This window comes from Panthera onca, chromosome B4 (assembly GCF_046562875.1).
Source record: "Panthera onca isolate mPanOnc1 chromosome B4, mPanOnc1 haplotype 2, whole genome shotgun sequence".
NCBI lineage: Eukaryota > Metazoa > Chordata > Mammalia > Carnivora > Felidae > Panthera > Panthera onca.
The window spans coordinates 101,030,300-101,051,038 of record NC_138345.1 but is presented as its reverse complement, the minus strand read 5'-3'; the positions used below and the strand labels follow the sequence as shown (position 1 = coordinate 101,051,038).

General features: G+C 37.7%; 1 protein-coding gene across 6 annotated transcripts in view; it reads right to left on the bottom strand.

Moving 5' to 3' along the window:
* NAV3 (neuron navigator 3) overlaps positions 1-20,739 on the bottom strand; it is an 821,282-nt gene that overhangs the window by 81,268 nt on the left and 719,275 nt on the right. For 2 of the 6 annotated variants that reach the window (XM_078449654.2, XM_060656893.3), the window contains 5 exons: positions 11,087-11,219; positions 9,902-10,172; positions 8,012-8,720; positions 5,480-5,968; positions 120-161 (listed from right to left, as the gene is read on the bottom strand). In XM_078449654.2, coding sequence (XP_078305780.1) covers positions 120-161; positions 5,480-5,968; positions 8,012-8,720; positions 9,902-10,172; positions 11,087-11,219 — 1,644 coding nt within the window. The remainder of the gene's footprint in view (positions 1-119; positions 162-5,479; positions 5,969-8,011; positions 8,721-9,901; positions 10,173-11,086; positions 11,220-20,739) is intronic. The other 4 variants (XM_078449653.2, XM_078449657.2, XM_078449655.2 and 1 more) reach the window with 3 other exon arrangements.

Below are 20,739 nucleotides of genomic sequence, written 5' to 3'. Positions count from 1 at the left end.
ATGCCATCCTCAATGGCAGATACGTCATTGCAAACAAAGAAAGAAGAGGGAAAGAGACAGCACACAGAGTTTACATAACAACAATGAAAGGCAGCAATTGTGCTGAGAGAAATATATACCTTAGTCCCTTTTTGGGTAGTGTATTTCTGTCAAGCTGCATGCTGTTAAAACAAAGAAAACCCCTAAGGACATAATGTAAACAAAAACCTCAAAATTACACATCCAACAAAAATGATTCACTAAACTACACAAAATAAAATTTCTGTAACACACATTTAATGTTTAACTTATTGGAAAAGGACAACTAAAGGTGACCAGATGTCCTTTGTTGTAACACATTCAATGACAATTTAGTGACAGGATCATGAGCAGGTAGATTAAATGACATGTTAACATTATTCCCCAGTAGATTCTATTTATTTCCTCCTATGGTAGTTTTTGCTTCCCTGTGCAACTGACTAGACTCTCTCACTGTGATTTCATATGTAGGAGAGACATGTGTGGAAATCAGATAGATCTGCTCTGCCTAAGTTAAAGTGACCACTTCTAATGGACAGAGGAGAGGTAAAACACCATTTGATATTTACTTTTGTATTCAGATTATTTTTATGAAAAACAAAGGCAGATTTATTCTATTTGCATATAAGACAAGAAAAATAATATGTAATAAATATCTGCTTGAAACGTCATGGTTTTTGGCACCATTTATTTAAATACTTAATGAAATTATGCCATCTTTTGGAAATTATAAGTTAGGTATTTCAAAGGCTATACATTGTATCAGTCAATGTATTTTAAAGAATCTCAATCGGTCATAGAAAGAGATGAAAGGATGTGTCTGGAGAAAATGAGAAATGGCCTCTCTAAAAATAGAAGAGGGTGTCAACAGCTAAACGGGACAAGTCTAGGGATTTCTGTTATAATCTCTGGCATGTGGATAACCAAAGAATAAAATTAATTTGAATTTGCAGAATAATAGCTCTCTTCCAGTAGAACCCCCAATGATCAAAATTAAATACACAGGATATGCATGATGGGAATGATATAACACAAATGCAAACACATCGACTTGAAAATCAATCACTCAAAATCAAAGCTAAAATGTTTTCTTCTGTGGGTACTCCATTATTTAGCACTGCTGTAGAAAGCCACCAAAGACATTATATGACTTTATTTATAGGGAATGTCCACAAAAGGTAATTACTCAGTTATGTAGAGGCTAGTTCTAGTGTACGTTTTGACTACAGAAGTTTTTTGAATAGTGTGGATAGGCAAACAAAAAGGAATCGTATTGAACAAATATGAAAAACCTGTAAATATGAACTACGGTTGTGCTAAAGCATTAATATGGTCACAAGCCATTTTAAAGATGACCTTTGTCTTGTGTGCAAATTTATTAAAGCTTAACATTGCAGAGGAAATTGAAAAGAGGCATTGTTTGCCAACATTATCAATTGTATAACATGTATATGTTTCTAGCACACAGAGAATTTAATGGAAAAAAAAAAACCTCAGAAAAAATGCATTTAAATTTACCAATATAAGTTAAAACTTGAAGTAGAAACATCTGTTTGAATCTGGATATTAATGGTTTTATAACGTAGACACTTCTCACTTATCCCGAAAGGTCACAAATTCACTGCTTGCAGGGCCAGCAGGCAGTGGGAATGAGGGAAGTAAGGCTCTCAGCCAGCAGTCTGAGGAGGTCACGTACTGTCTATTTAAAGGCAATAGATGCTGTGCAGAATTGTGCAGGCAAGTTTGCTCCATGTGATATGTAGAAACAAGCCAGCAATTTCTAAAGGTGGTTACTACTTTCAATTATTTTTTTAATGTTTATTTACTTTTGAGAGAGAGAGAGAGCACAAGCAGGGGAGGGGCACAGAGGATCCAAAGCGGGCTCTGTGCTGTCAGCAGAGAGCCCGATGTGGGGCTTGAACTCACAAACTGTGAGATAATGACCTGAGCCAAAGTCTGATGCTCAACCAACTGAGCCACCCAGGCACCTCAAAATTATTTTTACAGTTTGGTTATTTTATAAAAAAAGAAAGCAAACTAAACAAAATAACTGTAAACTGGTTGTGGCTCCAGGGCCATCAATGATCTGGGGCAGCTAGAGAGAAAATTACTGAAGAGCTTTTGGTTATTATTTATTATTTTACGATATTTTAATGAAGAGGAATTTAAATTAAAAAATGACTGATTCAATAACATTGAGATGTGAATATATCAATAAAATATTTGAAATTGTAGATAAACAGGTAAGGCATGAACTTATACACATCTCTATCATATCATTCTAGTTACTTTGTTTTAAATATTTATACTCTAGCACACTTTCCCTCAGATGGCTCTTTGGTTTCCTTAGTGTTCCCAACATGCTGCTCCCTGCTTAATTAGAATTAAGCCAGGATCTCTGATAGGATCTAATTTTCTCTTCAATAGATCATAAACTTTCTTGAATGCACTTTAAAGGACTAGAATAAATTGCTACTGCCTGCAGTTTTGTTTCCAAGAAAGGAAAAGTACAACCTGTCATATAAAAAATTATTTTGATCCAGTAATTTACTAGGAGGAACTAATTAATATTTATATCACATATTATACCTATCAAAGTATTTTATTGTTCAAATTTAATATTCATCAGTACATTTCACTAAAAATCCAGGGCAAAATATGCATTTACCTAAAATTAGTCTTTTTGGGGCACCTGGGTGGCTCAGTCGGTTAAACGTTGGACTTCGGTTCAAGTCATGATCTCATGGTTTGTGGATGCAAGCCCCGCGTTGGGCTCTGTGCTGACAGCTCAGAGCCTGGAGCCTGCTCCGGATTCTGGGTCTCCCTCTCTCTCTGCCCCTCCCCTGCTTGTGCTCTGCCTCTCTCTCTCTCTCTCTCAAAAATAAATAAACATTAAAAAAAATTTAAAAAATAAAATTAGTCTATTTAAGATTTATTTTAGAAAAATTATTTATATTTTTAATACTGGGATACTTCCATTGGTAAAACTGGTCTATTTCAAAAACTGAACAACAATAATAACAAAAGATTTGCTTAAGGAAAATAAGTAACTGCATATTTGCTGGTGTATTTCTAAGTGAAAATGTATATTGGCTACTGCTAAAATATAAATCAAAGTAAAATACTAACATTGCATTTATATCTATAAACCTCAACGTTATCATCTGGTTTGATTTGACGGTTACTTGGTTATAAATACTTACTTGACTATTTTTGATATCTGAATGCCAAAGAAATAGGTTGATGGCTCAAGGGTCAACTTGTTACAGCCATATTTACGATTTAAAAAAATCAGTGTTTTGGAGGGTGATTCGGGTTAATAAAAAATCACCTATTTGCAGTGTGCTTAGTTTGGTTATAAAAGTGTTATTTGGGTTTCTCACATATGAGTACACAATCAAAGATACAAACTATAGACTGTTAACAGATTTTCAACATACAGTAAAACCTTGGATTGTGAATAACTTGTTTTGCAAGTGTTCTGCAAGACAAGCAAACCTTTCTAATACATTTTAACTTGATAAATAAGTGATGTCTTGCAACACGAGTAGTACGTGATGCCAAACGTCACATGGTCAAAACTCAGCCAATGGTTCTTGAAATTCGATTTGATATCTGAGTGCTTTCGATTACAAGCATGTTTCCAGAATGAATTATACTCGCAAACCAAGGCTTTGCTGTAATTTGATTTACTCGTTAAAAGTTTTGAAAATGACATATGAGGATACCCATTCACCTGAAAGGGCAGAAACTCAAATCTAAGATGCTGTAGAAAGCCTAACTTCTGAGATAGAAAATGAAATGAAACAGTACTTACAACCATTGTTTTTGTGTATGCAGCTGGTCTTTATGCCTGCTATCTATCATGAGAAAACTAGAAGGTATATAGATGCAAACACCTACAGTTTAATCTCTATTACCCAGTTCTTTGTCTTGTGTCTCTTGGCCCAGTTATTTATTTATGAAGAAAAATTTATTTTGTAATTAGCAGCCCACCATAGGAACTATCAAGCATAAATATTTCAGTTCTAAAATTCTTGGATCAGGGGGATGTCTTATGGGCATTGCTGTCCATGTAGCATGAGGGGGCAGGGATGTACAGTGGGATGGAAGCAACGTTCAGCATTTTACAAAGGCAAGGGAAACTGAAGAGCAACGGGAAATCCCGGATTAAGGGACAACCGGTGCCATGCGGTAAGAGCTTTAGTTGACCTTTAAAAAAATGATTCTGGGAATAAGGCTGGAAGTCTGGAAAAGAGGTGATATGTCAGAATGACTAACAGACTGAACAAAAGTTTAGGAAACGATCTGAGGCATTTTCATCGGCTAGTGGTGCTTTCCCCAATAATATAATTAAGACATATGGCCAAGACCATTTCTGAAAAGTTGTAGGTGTGTCAAGAAACAAATAACATTAAGTTAATCTGGGAGAAAGTGGCCATTTCAGGGCATTTTCCTGGGGGAAAGAGTCAGTACCAAAGTATCTGAGAAAGGATTTTTGGGGTGAGAGAATCTAAAGGCATTTTGGTCAGCAGTGACACTTTCTGGTAAGTATATTAGGTAAGGAATGCCTTCTTATGTTCTTTTTAAGTTAAAAAAAAAAATCTCATTAAACCAATGGGAAACACCTTGTAATGTGATTTATTCTCAAGGGGCCTATTTTTTTTTTTAATTTTTTTAACATTTATTTATTATGGAGAGACGGAGAGACACAGAGCATGAGCAGGGGAGGGGTAGAGAGAGGGGGAGACATAGAATCTGAAGCAGGCTCCAGGCTCTGAGCTGTCATCACAGAGCCCGACACGGGGCTCGAACCCACAAACTGCGAGATCATGACCTGAGCCGAAGTTGGTCGCTTAACCAACTGAGCCACCCAGGCACCTCAAGGGGTCTATTAAAAATATCACTGCTGCTATTAATTTTCTTTAAGCATTCATACTTGACAATTGACTTTTTTTTTTCCAATTCAGCTAGGATTCTCCAGTGATCTTTTTGCTATTTTCCCAGAGAAGTGATAATAAAACAAACTTAACATATTGCTCAGAGCATGATCGTCAAATCCATTTACATTCGGTCTTTAAAAATACTCAAATTATCATAAGGAGCTCTGTTATCTTGGAGCTCAGGCCAAATCGCTAACATGTCTGGAGAAGACATCATTTAATACACAAACACAGGCTTTGAATTTTATTCAAATCGCCTATCTGGTATATATGTACGCATTCATATTAAGAAACTTAATTATGCAACTATCCTATCCGTGATGGCATTTTTTCCCCCTTCTACATACTTGGCAATATGCGCAAACAAAAGGCCCGTTAATCTCACATCCCTTGAATCGTCTGTTCCCTTGCGGAGTGGCTCTCCCATGGACCTCAAGGGAATTTAGTGGGGCAGGAGGGTAGGCGCAGCGTAGGGAGGAGGCGGCGAAGACTTCGTCGATGCCTCTAGGAAAGCTCACCTTTCTGAGAGAGTAGATCTCACACTACCCGTTCTCATGAGCAGGCTTTGCACCTCGTGAGCGCCTGTGGTCAGTCCGGACAGGGAGCCATGATGGCTGAGGGGGAGGTCAATAGACTCAGAGCTCGTATGGAGGCTAGTCATGGACTGGTAACTCGGAGTGTCCTTGCTGCCGGCAGAGGAACTGCTCAGATTGGCAGCCCACACGAGACCACCTGAGGTGAAAGAGTGAACCGACGCCGGGCTGGAAGCCAACGAGTGACTTAAGCTTATAACGTCTGTAGTTAAGTCTGAGGGTTTATTGAAGAGAGGGCTGCTGCTGCCACTCAGCCCACCAGCACTGCCCATGCTGCCCGTACCAGACGACGGTGACTCCAGACTGCCTTGCCGCGCTAAAGTGGTACTAGGACTGGGCATTACTGAGGAGGATTTCACACCCTCAGTATTAGGTGCAGGGGCAGATTTGCCACCTGCCTTGGCACCAAACAACCTAAAAGAAAAACAAATAACAACTTCAGTTGTTCCAAGAAACCGACATCCACACTCAATATTTAGGGTTACAGTACACAGAGCCAAGCGTGCTTCGGTGTGCCCAGCCACCAAGCACTTCCCGTCTCCGTGTCAACGAACGTTACGAGCTTGCACTTCTTAATGTCGTGCCAAAAAATGTCTCCTATCACCATAAGGGTCAGTCGGTACTGGGCCGCCGCCCACACGGTGGGGGGAAGTGGGCAGAACAAAAGGAGATCAAACATGAAAGTCCCTGGTTTTCACAGTTTAAGTGATCATGAGAGTTTTTGAAGAAAGAGAGCTTGAGCACATATGCTGGTACCTATTTACAGAGCCATTATAATGAAACAACTTCTACGCATTCGGTACGTAACACTTAAAATCTTCTCTCTCTTTTCTCTCTCTCTCTCTCTCTTTTTTTTTTTTTTTCTCTCTCATTGTAACAGTCTGTTCAAAATCTAAAAGGAATGCTTAAGGCAAGGTTCGGGAGGTTATGTTATGTGGCTGGTGGCCTGAGTGGCTGTCAGAGAGCAGTTGGTTAGAAACAAGATTGGACACTGTTGGCAACATGTTGGTTTGTGTGCGTTTTCCTCAAGAGAGACCAAAGGGTTTTATGTCAGTTGCCAGTGCTATTCAAATACATATTTATAATAGTGATTTGAAACAGAGTTGGTGCTAACTTGGATGTTGGAGTTCAGTTCAGAAAACATTTTAGTTTTGTAAATGAAGCAGATGATATCATCGAATTTATGTAAATATGGAAATAAAGTGATATGGAGTAATGGCATAATGATTACTAACTAATTAAGTTGCAATGAAATCCATATTTCCTACAGTGAAGTATTTTATGACGAATATGAGAAATTGTTTCATAGGTAATGGGCCACTGGAGGGCACTATTGGCTTTTATTTAAGCAAGAGAAATAATTACTCCCACGATAAGTCATTATTCTTTCGGATGAGATTCAACATTTCAAAAAGCCAGTTTTTCAGAATTAATATTGCTACTGAGGAATATAACCTCCAGATTTTCAAACAATCATGTAACTGAGATTGCTTGAAATGTAAAAGTAAATGTTTCAAGACCCTTTATTTCCCAGTTTGGTCATCATAATAAAAACAAACATTAAACATACTTAACACATAATGAACTATAAATCATACTCTATCATATCATAGATGAGGAAACAGACCCAGAGAGGTTCAACCATTTGTCGCAAGTCTTTAACCACATGTATTTCCCTGCCACTTAAAACACAGTAGTATTTAAAAACAATGATATCTCACAGCAGAATTTAATATCGAAGACAGTCCTCGTATAGAAACTAAGTTATGCTGCTTATCAGTCATATAAAGGAAAGCGATGAAGCTCATTCCTTAGTTGTAACCCTGTGTGAAATATCCAAATGTTTTCAAATTCCGTCCATGATATTGTGCCTTGATTTTCATTAATCTGTCAAGATCGGGTACTACATCAATCTGTCCAATGTAATCTTTTACAAGAAAAACTATTTCGTCTACGTTCATGATCATTTGACTCATTAAGAGCCAGCAAGATAATAAACACTGGAAACAAATACCAACAGTCATAAAGGCCCATTTTGCTTTATTTGTAATTGTGGAAAGGAGAGATGGAAATCTATGGAAATTTTATAAGCGATCACTTTATTTTATTACTACCCCTAGGTATTGCCATCTGCTCTTAAGTTTCTTATAAATGCTGTTTTTATGTTGCTAATATTAGATGAGAATGGAACTGGGAAGCTTGAGCATTTCTCAAAATGAACTCCATTTTTTATTTTTATTTTTTGCTGGTTATTTACACGACCAGCTTTTTAAAACTCACTGTACTCAGAAACTGAATAAAAGATTCTAAGATTATACATACCTTACACTATATATGTAGGGTATATTTACTCAGGATATAGGATTGTGGACACACATATTTTATAGACACACGGTTTACATGTCTCCTACGGCATAGCATACTCTATTTTCCCAGCATCATCTTACACACTCTTACCTTCGGAACGTAGGTGAGGCAATGTCAGGATACTTGGATCCCGGCTGCCTGAGCCCTTGTGTCCCGCAGGCGCTGGCAGAGGTGGGGCTGGATTTGGGGGACCCTGACAGAGAAACGCTTTCTGAATCTGAGACGGCCACTTTTTCCTTTTCCTTGTCTGTTTGGTTGACAGTGACGGGACTCGAGCGCCCTGACCCAATCTTAGTAGGTTCTCTGAGCTTCGAGGTGGTGGCGCCAGCCGACTTGCTGCTGACGTTGGAATCAATACTGCTGGTGCTGGACCTGTGGCCGCCTCGGCCGGGGATGCCGCTCGCGCTGGACTTGGAAGGGCGGGGCAGGCTGCGGTACTGCAGGGACGACTTGGAGCTCACGTGCAGCACGCCGTCGTCCTGATTCTGTGAGCCGTCCAGACTGGTTTTCCTCCCGGCGCTGGACTTCCCACCGATGGCAGCCGACTTGGGAATTTTACCCAGTGTTGCCGATCCGCTTGTAATTGTGGCTCCACTGCTCGTGATCATAGTAGATGAGCCTACCCCGCTTGACTTCTTAAACCCAAAAGAGCCGGGAGCAGTAGATCTTCCAATGCCCGAAGGGGGCTTTTTCCCCTCGTCTCCACTGCTTTTTCCTGCATCTGAAGGAGACCTCTGTAGAGACGATCCTTTTAGAGGACTTTTGCCTTTCTCGGAAGCTTTGGCATCATCGGTTTTCCCTAATTAACGAGAAATACACAAATATGCATGCCGGCACGCTTCGATTTCATAATACTCTTTCTCTAAACCATGTGTAAAAAATGTGAACACATCTTTATGTTACTTCAGTTCCGAAATATGGATTAATATATTGAGAGGGTTGAGTACAAAGCTATAAAATTATGGCTCTTAGAGGAAATGTGATGAGTGATGGAGATAAAATGGAAACACATATTTTTGCAATTTATTATTGTCTTTTATCTCACAATTCTCTTCTTTTATCAGGATAGCACTTAATCTTATCAAGCTAAGTGCCAGAAAAAGAATTCACTTGAATATATATAAGATGATTATATTTAGAGTACCCTGTTACATCACTAATTCAGGTGGCAATATTTAAAATTGGGCACCGTTTCCTTTTTTTCTTTCTTCTAACTTTATTTATTTATTTTGAGAGAGAGAGAGAGAGAGAGAGAGAGAGAGAGAGAGAGAGAAAGAGAACATGAACAGGGGAGGGACAGAGAAAGGGAGAGAGAGAATCCCAACCAGACTCTGTGCTCCTAGCACAGAGCCTGACGTGGGGCTTGAACCCACAAACTATGAGATCATGGCCTGAGCAGAAATCAAGAGTCGGACACTTAACCAACTAAGTGCCCATAATTAGGCACCATTTTAAAAACAGGGAGAGAATCTTAAAAAAAAAGAAAGAAAAGATGGTAAAATTTGGCAGAATTCTTTCACTCTCTTCTTTCATAAAGTGTAATTCACAAATGATGTTTCAAATCTCCAGAATTCCAACCCATTAGATTAGTGTGATTGTTCTTGCCTCTCAGTGGTGGTAGTAAAAATTAGAGGTATGCTTACCATAAATATTCCCAACTTTCATAAGGAAGTCAGAAAGAAAGCAATCTTGTTTTTATTAGGCAGACTTCTTTTATTTGCACACGAACAGAAATGACAGTGGCAGAATAGACACTCAATAGCCCCAAATTATGATGGTGCTCTCTAGAGAATGCCAAATTGTTGTATTCATGTGGACTTCTATGGTAAAGTATGTGAAATTTACATAGGAAAAAAATAACTATACAGAGAAGAATAGGATTTAATTAAAAAATAAAGCTATCATTAAAGAGAACCAAGACTGAATGGAAGCTATAAATTAAAACCTTTTTGCATAACAGCTGTGAAATGACAAGCCTACCAGGGGTCTTGAGTGCACTTGTTCCAGCTTTCTGCCTAGATGACGCTCCCCCTTGGGCAGACATGCCTCTTCTCCAGGAACCTGTCTGGGAGATGGACAGGGAGGCTTTCTGCCCTGTCTTCTCGGGGTCTTCAGGATGTCCTGAGGAAATAGCCTTCCACTTGCCGCCACTATCCCCATGGCTGTCGAGGTCCTCTTCTGTTTTCTTCAGCTCCTCGGTAGCATCCCATGTCTCATCTGTTGTAGAACGTTTCTCTGAGTCTGTCTTCAGCTATGAGGAAAATATTACAAAGAAACTGTGCAGAAAAATCTATGAAGTGTGAATAGGCATTGCAATGTACTTTCAGATAACTGGTTAAAAAAAAAAAAGCAGCACTGATTTATATTTCAAAAGAATCCCAGAGACTCCTATTTTTATCTCTGCCTTCTTAATTTAAGTTTCATTAATTTTAGTCACATAATCCTCACTTGCACATATTAGAGAATGTCAGAATAAATATGTGCAGAAAACCCCAATTACATACTCCAGAGAGGAAGAAATTTTCTATGTCAAATCTAACAAGGAAAAGTAAGACAAGATAAAACTTAATTATCTAATATCCATTCTTGATTTACGATTCTCAAGAGATGTAGTAATTTATTTCAGAGATCAATACAAAATTAATGAAGAACTATTTAAAGTTAGACTATTAAAATATTTTTTGAGTTAAAAAATATCAATATTATAAAAACAGATATGGTAAAAACAAGTCTTTCTGGGTTGGCTTATAATCAATAGAAAAAAATACATATACACAAGCTGCTTCAGTTTATGCAATTATTTCAGATTAAGGGGTCATGCTATATATATATATACATATATTTAATTTTATTTTAGAGACAGAGAGAAAGAGAATGTGAATGGGGGAGGGGTGCAGAGAGAGAGAGAGAGAGAGAGAGAGAGAGAGAGAGAATCTAAAGTAGACTCCATGCTCAGCATGCAGCCTGATGTGGGACTCGATCTCACCACCATGAGATCATGACCTAAGCCAAAATCAAGAGTTGGAGGCTTAACCAACTGAGCCACACAGGTACCCCTGTGCTACATTTTAATCCAATATAAATAGTTGGCGGGGGGGGGGGGGGGGGCGGTGGTTGGGGAGAAACCGGCAGAAGCACTGGAAAAAGAAAGAAGGCAATTCTCACCTGCGTGTTCTTCCTGGAAGGGACAGTGATGTTAGAGTAAGAGCTGACTGAGGATGTCGTATTCAAGTCATCTGTGCTGATATTATCGAGGGTGTCACTGAGACCACTGCTCACAGAGCTGCTGTCATCCCAGCTAAAGGCAAGACACACAGCAGCAATGAACTAAACACAGGATGCATAAGGAAGTCACCTATATTTCCATCTAACACTTATCATGTCTTGGAAGGATGATCCTCATTTTTTAAATCTCATGATGAAAAGTTATTGACTTTCCATTTTTCGAGAATCATATTAAATAAGAATTGAACCTCATCTGATATATGCAAAGAATCAGCGCAAATCTGGCCTCCAAGGGAGTGTCTCTAGAATGAATGAAAACACCACAAATACAGCATGGTATTAGGAAAGAATAAAATTAACAATGACTTTTTTTCCCCCTGGAAAAAGCAACATTGCATATAAGAATTTGTTCTTTGTTCTGAAAATTAAAAAAAAAAAAAAAAAAGAACTGTGCTTTAGTTAGGAATCAAAGTAATTCTTCATTCTTCCTCCTACCTTAGTAACTACTTCTAATGACTCACCAACTTTTGAACATTGAGTTTCACTTCTAGCATATCATTACTCCTGCCATACCTCACAATTTCTGGCCTAGACAATAGACAATACCCTCTTATCTGGCCTTCCTGCCTTTGGTCTTTCTCAATACAACTTCATTGCTAAATTTGGGTCAATGATCAAAAATGATCAAAAATTCACATCTGGCCATGTCACCCCTCCTCTTCACAGACTTCTCTTTACCAAAGCCATAGATTCCAAAATAAAATGCACCTGCCACACAGGATGGACAAAGCAATCCATTGGGGTGTAAGAAAAATATCTGCAATTCTGAATACATTTGTTTTTAATCTAAAGAAGAAAACAATCACATAAGCTATATTAATATTCATGTGCAGGCTAACATGTGCAACCTCATTTAGTCAATGTGCCAGATGATGCAGAAGTAATGTAGGATAAGCAGGGTAACTTGAATGAGAAGAGCAGCTCCACAGTTCCAAGGAGTGGGACATGGTTCTCTTCTTTACTGTTTCTCAGTCTATTGTGATGTATTGCTGCTTACCTGTGCTCTGTTAAACAAAGTCGTCCACATGGGATACATATGTTAGAGGCAGACAAAAGTTAAGTCTCATTAAATGACAAGTCGCTTTAAAAACCTTCTACAAGTAATCCATATATTAAGAGAATATCCTTTTTAAAGTTTTATTTATTTATTTACTTATTTAGAGGTCAAGCCGGGGAGGGGCAGATAGAGAAGAAGAGAGAATTCCATGCAGGCTCCGGGCTCAGTGCAGAGCCTAACACAGGGTTCCAGCTCACGAACCACAAACCTGAGCTGAAATCAAAAGTTGGACACTTAACCGACTGAGCCATCCAGGTGCCCCAAGAGAATATCCTTAATGAAAGCATAAGCAAACCACAGAGGAACTGATACTTTTCCTACTTTGGTATACACACTGTTAATGATGATCCCACCCCTGCTGTATTTTGTTTGCAATATTAGCTACTGATAGCATAAAGCATCATGATTACCAAAGATATTTATAAGTCAGATTGTTATCAATGACCGTATTTTAATTGAGATATAATTGACATGCAACCTTGTATCACTTTTAGGTATACAAATAATGATTTGATATAGGTATATTTTGCAAAATGATTACCACCATAGGTTTAGGGAATATCCATCACCACACTGTTACAAATTTTTGTCTTGTGATGAGAACTTTTTAAGATTTATTCTCCAGGCAACCTGTATATATGTCTATTTATTTATTTTGAGAAAGAGAGAGAGAGCACAAGCAGGAAGGGGCAGCAAGAAAGGGAGAGAGAATTGCAAGCAGGCTCTATGCTGTGAGTGTGGAGACTGACATGGGGCTCCATCTCACAAACCATGAGATCATGACCTGATCCTAAACCAAGAGTTGGATGCTCCACCAACTGAGCCACCCAGGTGTGTCCAGAATCAGTATTTCTATTAATAGCCTCTTCCACTGTCAATCTTAGCATCAGTGACTATAAAGTCAAATGCTACAACTCTTATGGTAATCATAACTATCACTTATATTTTGCAACCATTTAAAATCTCAAATGAACACAATAGCTTGGTGGTTTAGATGATATAAGTGACAGAATCCCAAACAATATAAAAACATTGCAATCTAGAAATAGAAAAGTAGGGGCACCTGGGTGGCTCAGTTGGTTAAGCGTCCGACTTTGGCTCAGGTCATGATCCCATGGCTCGTGCGTTGGAGCCTGGCGTCAGGCTCTGTGAGGACAGCTCAGAGCCTGGAGCCTGCTTCAGATTCTGTGACTCTCTCTCTCTGCCCCTCCCCTGCTCATGCTCTGTCTCTCTCTCTCAAAAATAAATAAACATTAAGAAGCATTAAAAAAAATTCTCTTTTTCCCTTTCTTCGACCCCTCCCCTGCTCACACTGCCTCTCTCTCTCAAAAAAAAAGTATAGTAAAATATATCTAATTAATAAGTTAAATATCATAGATTATAAGAACATAAAGAAAAATTTTCCAAATTTAGCTTAGTGTAATAAAAAGACATATAGAGTCATAAAATTAAAGTCTTTATGTTATACACCTAAAACTCATATAACTCTATATGTCAATTATGCCCAATAAAAAAATTAAAGTCTTTCATGTGAGCCTTCTTTAGAGGTTCACAGCTAGTATGTTCACTTGCTATTCTGACTTTACTAGTTCATAGGGTTGTGTGAGAAGCAAATGAATCACTTCCATAAACTATTTTATAATACCTTATACTTTTCCATCTCTTCCAAGATCTCAAATTCTGCAATCACTTTTGACCACAATATTCCATATTTCCAGCAAGCTAAAATCTACTGATTCCTAATTTTTATGCCAACTTTATAGAGAGTTCCTCTTACGCATTTTTACCAGCCTTCTTGTGTTGTTGTTGTTTCTTTTTTTTTAAATTTTAGTGAGCTCTTTACCAAGTGATGCAAGATGCAAAGGTGCTGAAGCAAAAGGAACACTAAAATAATAGTGCAACCATTACTCTTCTAGTTCTTGCCACCCTCATAGTCTTCCATATCTGTCTTGACTTTATATTACTTAAATATATGTTTTCTCCATTCTTTTTTTTTGAAAAATACAAGAAAGTCAGCTAATTATAATGACTAATATAATATGTATTTTATTATATACAATACGTTTGATTATATAAAATAAATCATTGTTATGATTTCTCAGGGCTACTTAGAAATTCTGTTTTATCCTAAAGTAACTTTCCTGTAGTTTGGAGGAAGATGGCAGCAAAGTAGGAGGACCCTAGGCTCACCTTGATCCCTGAATACAGCTAGATAACTACCAAATCATGCTAACTACCCCAGAAAATGACCTGAAGACCGACAGAGCAAACTCTACAACCAAAGGCAGAGAAGAGGCCTCATCAATGAAGGTAGAAAGTGCAGAGACATGGGAGAAATCAATTGTAGCCACTGTGGTGGGAAGGGAGAGCAGTCACAGAGAAGTGGGAGAGACAGAGTAGCACACAGGTGTGTGCACAGGAAAGACAATTCCCCATAACAATTGGCTTGGAAGGCAAGAGTGGCTGAATTTCAGGAGTTCTTGCAACCAGCAGGGCTGAGAGCCTGGAGTTTTAAAGGTCAGTGGGCTTGCCTCAGGGAGAACCCGGAGGGCACTGCACTGCTCTTATGGAGAGGGGAAGGCACACAGCCTGGGGCCGTATAGCATGGAAACAGCAATCTGAAGAGTGCCTGGGGCACACAGCATGGAGGTCATTTGCTCTTCTTGGAGTGTGTCCCAGAGAAGCAGCATTCAAGGAGAGACCCCTTCAGGAGCAAAGGGACTAGCTGGCACCATTTTCTTTTCCTGCTCCTCTGCACAAGCACAGAGCCACCTGTGGAAACCAGTGCAGTGTCCACACTTGCTACCTAACTTCCATACACCAAGCCCCTCTCCCCAGTCCAACTCCCCTGCTCGGTGGAACCACCCCTCACAGTTACACTTGTCTCTGTCCCAACGTGGAAGGCCCCTCTCTCAGAAGACTGGCTGAAACACCTTTCCATACTGTGCCTTTCAACCCTGGAGTTTCGCAGAGCCTCAGTTCCGGCAACAGTGGCAATAGGTCTCCAGCAATAAGCAAAGAGAAACTCTGCAGATGACTGGTCTGAAGGATAAAGTGGCGAGGACATAACAGCAGGGTGCACACAGCACACATTCGAGACACTCCCTAAAGCAACAGGTCCTGAGAGACAGAGAACATCATACTGCAGGGCAATAGAGGACCTCTTCTTCATAAAGCCATTATCTTTATTAGCAGGAGACTAGCTGATTTTTCTAACTCACAGAAGTAGGAAGAGACTTAGATAAAATCAGTAGACAGAGGAATTTGTCCCAAATGAAAAAACAGAACAAAGCCGTGGCCAGAGATTTAAGTGAAACAGATATAAGGAACATGCCTGATAGAGAATTTAAAGTAATGTTCATAAAGATACTCAATGGGCTTGAGAAAAAGAGTAAAAGGCATCAGTGAAACCATTAACACAGAAATAAGGAATAACAGCAGAGATAAAGGGCTCAATAAGTGAAATCAGAATTAATGATGGAATGAACAGCAGGCTGGAAGAAGCAAAGGAATGAATCAGTAACCTAGAAGAGAGTGATGGAAAGTAACCAAGCTGAACAAAAGAGAGGAAAAAGAATTATGCAAAATGAGAATAGACTTAGAGAATTCAGTGACTCCAACAAATATAATAACATTTGTACTGTAGGAGTCCCGAATGAAGAGAAAGGGGGCAGAAAATTTATCTGTAGAAGTAATAGCTGAAAATTTCCCTAATCTGGGGAAGGAAGCAGATATCCAAATCGAGGAGGCACAGAAAGAACCCACAACAAAATCAACAAAAGCAGGTCTACACCAAGACATTGTAATTAAAATGGCAAAATGTAGTGATTAAGAAAACTCCTTAAAAGCAGAAAGAAAAAGGAAGACAGTTACCTGCAAGGAAAATCTCCTAAGGCTACAAGCATATTTTTCAACAGAAACTTTCCAAGCCAGAAGAGACTAGCATGATATATTCAAAGTGCTGAATGGGAAAAATCTGAAGCCAAGAATACTCTACCCAGCAAGGCTGTAATTCAGAATAGAAGGAGAGATAAGTAGTTTCCCAGACAAATAAAAACTAAAGGAGTTCATGATCACGAAACCAGCGTTGCAAGAAATACTAAAGGGGACACTGCCAGTGGAAAGGAAAGACCAAAAATGACAGTATGAAAGTAGGAAACACAAAAGCAGTAAAAATGAATATTTCTATAAAAATACAGTCAAGGAACTCACAAAATGAAAAGGATGCAAAATATAATGCCATGTACCTTAAACATGGGTTCAAACTTAAATGGCCATCAACTTAATAAAGGCTGCTATATGCGGGAGATGTTACATATAAACCTACTAGTAACCACAAATCAAAAACCACTAAGAAATATGCAAAGAATAAAGAGAAAGAAATCCAAATACATCACTAAAGAAAACCAGCAAACCATGAAAGAGACCAAGAGAAGAAAGGATCAGAGAAAATCTTCAGAAATAACCACAAACAAGTAATAAAATGGCAATAAGCATGTATCTATCAATAATCATTTTGAATATAATGAACTAAATGCTCCAATCAAAAGATACTGGGTGACAGAATGGATAAAGAAAACAAGGCCCATCTATATGCTGCCGACAAGAGAGTCGTTTTAGAGCTAAAGATACCTGCCTATTTAAAGTGAGGGGATGGAGAAATATTTAACATGCAAATGGATGTCAAAAAAAAAAAATAGAACAGCAATACCTCCATTGGACAAACAAGACCTTAAAAAAAGACTATAACAAGAGACAAAGAAGGGCACAATATAATAGTAAAGGGGACAAGCCAACAAGAAGATATAACAACATAAATCCAATATTTATGCACCCAATATGAAAGCACCTAAATACATAAATCAGTTAATAACAAACATAAAGGAAATAATTGACAATAATACAATAATAGTATTGTATGGGACTTTAACACCCCATTCACATCTATGGACAGTTCATCTAAAAAGAAAATCAACAAGGAAACAATGGCTTTGAATGACACATTGGATGGACCCTATAGATTTAACAGAAATATGTAGAACATTCCACCCTAAAATTGCAGAATCCACATTCTTTTCAAGTGCACATGGAATATTCTCCAGAATAGATCACATATTAGTCCACAAAACAAGTCTCAACAAATTCAAGAAGACTGAAGTCATACAATGCATCTTTTCTGAACATAACTCCATGAAACTAGAAATCAATCACAAGAAAAAATCTGGAAAGACAAAAATACATGGAGTTTAAACAACATGCTACTAAGCAATGAATAGGGCAATCGGGAAATAAAAGAAGAAACAAAAAGAACATGGAAACAAATGAAAATGAAAACACAACAGTCTAAAACCTTTGGGATGCAGAAAAAGCAATTCTAAGAGGGAAGTTTATAGCAACACAGGTCTACCTCCTGAGGCAAGAAAAATCTGAAATAAACAACTTAATCTTACACCTAAAGGAGCTAGAAAAAGAACAACAAAAAAAAGCTAAAACCATCAGAAGTAAGGAAATAAGAGAGATTAGAACAGAAATAAATGATATAGAATGTAAAAAACTCAATAGAACGCATCAATGAAACTGGAAGCTGGTTCTTTGAAAAAAGAAATCAATAAAACTGATAAACCTCTAGCAAGATTTATCAAGAAAAAAAGACAAAGGATCTAAATAAATAAAATTACAAATTAGAAAGAAGAAATAACAATCAACACTACAGAAATACAAATAATTATAAGTGAGTATTATGAAAAACTATATGCCAACAAATTGGACAAGCTAGATGAAATGGATAAATTTCTAGGGACCTATAAACTACCAAAACTGAAACAGGAAGAAATAGAAAATTTGAACAGATCAATTGCCAGCAATGAAATTGCACCAGTAATTAAAAAAAAAAAAAATTCTAATAAAAAGAGTCCATGACCAGATGGCTTCATTGGCAAATTCTACTGAACACTTTAAATAAGAGTTAACACCTACTCTTCTCAAACTATTCCAAAAAATAGAAGAGGAAGGAAAACTTTTAAATCCATTCTATGAGGTCAGCATTAACCTGATAACAAAACCAGATAAAGACACCACAAAAAAAAAAAAAAAAAAAAAAAAAAAAAAAAAAAAAATTGAACTACAGGCCAATACTTCTTTTTTTTAAGAAATATTTAAGAAATCCCCCTCAGGGGAGGGGCAGAAAGAGAGGGAGAGAGAGAATACCAAGCAGGCTCCACACTGTCAGGAAAAAGCCTGACTTAGGGCTTGATCTCGTGAACTATGAGATCATGACCTGAGCTGATATCAAGAGTCAGATGCCTAATCAACTGAGCCACTCAGGCATACAGGCCAATATTTCTGATGAATATAGATACAAAAATTCTCAAAAAAATACTAGCAAACCAAATCCAAGAATAAATTTAAAAAATAATTCACCACTATCAAGAGGGATTTATTCCTGGGTTGCAAAGGTGGTTCAATATTTGCAAATCAATCATTGTGATACATCACACTAATAAGAGAAAGGATAAGACCCATATGATCATTTTAATAGATGCAGAAAAAGCATTTGACAAACTATCCATTCATGATAAAAACCCTCAACAAAGTAGGTTTAGAGGGGACATACCTCAACATAATAAAGGCCATATATGAAAATCCACAGTTAACGCCATACTCAATGGGGGAAAAACTGAGAGCTTTTCTCCTGAGGTCGGGAACAAGACAGGGATGTTGTCTCTCACTACTTTCATTCAACATAGTCCTGGAAGTCCTAGCCACAGCAAGCAGGCAACAGAAAGAAATAAAAGGAATTCACATTGGTAGGAAGAAGTAAAACTTGCACTATTTACAAATGACATCATACTATATACTGGAAACCTAAAAGACTACCAAGAAACTGCCAGAACTGATAAACAAATTCAGGAAAGTCACAGGATACAAAATCAATGTACAGAAATCTGTTGCATTTCTATACACCAATAATGAAGAAGCAGAAAGAGAAAATAAGAAAACAATCCCATTTACAATTGCACCAAAAATAGTAAGATACCTAGAATAGACGTAATGAAAGAGGTGAAAGACCTGTACTCTGAAAACTATAAAACACTGGGAAAAAAACTGAAGATGACACAAAGAAATGGAAAGACATTCCATGCTCATGGATTGGAAGAATATTGTTAAAATGTCTATACTACCCAAAGCAATATGCAGATTTATTTCAATCCCTATCAAAATACCAACAGCACTTTTCAAAGAACAAACAATCCTAAAATTTGTAGGGAACCACAAAAAACCTTGAATAGCCAAAGCAATTTTGAAAAAGCAAAGCAAAGCTGGAGGCCTCACAGTTCCAGACTTCAAGTTATATTACAAAGCTGTAGTAATGAAAACAGTATGGTACTGGCACATATATAGACACATACATCAATAGAACAGAATAAAAACCCAGAAATGAATCCACAATTATATGGTCAATTAATCTTTCACAAAATAAGAAAGACTATGCAATTGGAAAAAAGACAGTCTGTTCAACAAATCGTGTTGGAAAAACTGGACAGACATATGCAAAACAATGAAACTGGACCACTTTCTTACATGACAAACAAAAATAAACTCAAATGGATTAAAGACCTAAATGTGAGACCTGCAACCATAAAAATTCTAGAAGAGAGCACAGCAGTAACTTTTTTGACATTGGCCGTAGTAACTTTTTTTCTAGATAGGTCTCCTAAGGCAAGGGAAATAAAAGAAAAAATGAATTATTGGGACTACATGAAAATAAAAAGCTCCTGCACAGTAAAGGAAGCAATCAACAAAACTAAAATAAAAGGCAACCTACAGAAGGGAAAATATACTTGCAAATGACATAATCAATAAAGGGTTACTATCCACAATATATAAAGAACTTATAAAACTCAACTCTCAATAAAGAAATAATCTTATTAAAATAATCAGAAGACATGAACAGACATGTCTCCAAAGAAGACATCCAGATGGACAAGAGACACATGAAAAGATGCTCATCATCACTTACCATCAGGGAAATGCAAATCAAAGCTACAATGAGATAGCACTTCACACCTATGAGAATGGCTAAAATCAACAACACAAGAAACAACAAGGGTTGGCAAGGATATGGAAAAAAAAGAACCCATGTGCACTGTTGGTGGGAATGCAAACTGGTGCAGTCACTCAGGAAAACAGTACGGAGGTTCCTCAAAAAATTAAAAGTAGAACTACCCTACACAAGCAAATAAGTCAGTCAGAGACCATGATTTCATTCATATGTGGAATTTAAGAAACAAAACAAATGAGCAGACAGGGAAAAGAGAGAGAAAGAGAGAAAGAGAGACCAAGAAAAGGATTTTTAACTAGAGAACAAACTGATGGTTATCCAGAAGGAAGATAGGTAGGGGGATGAAACAGGTGATGGGGATTAATGAGTACACTTGTGATGAGCACCAGGTGATGTACAGAATTGTTAAATCAC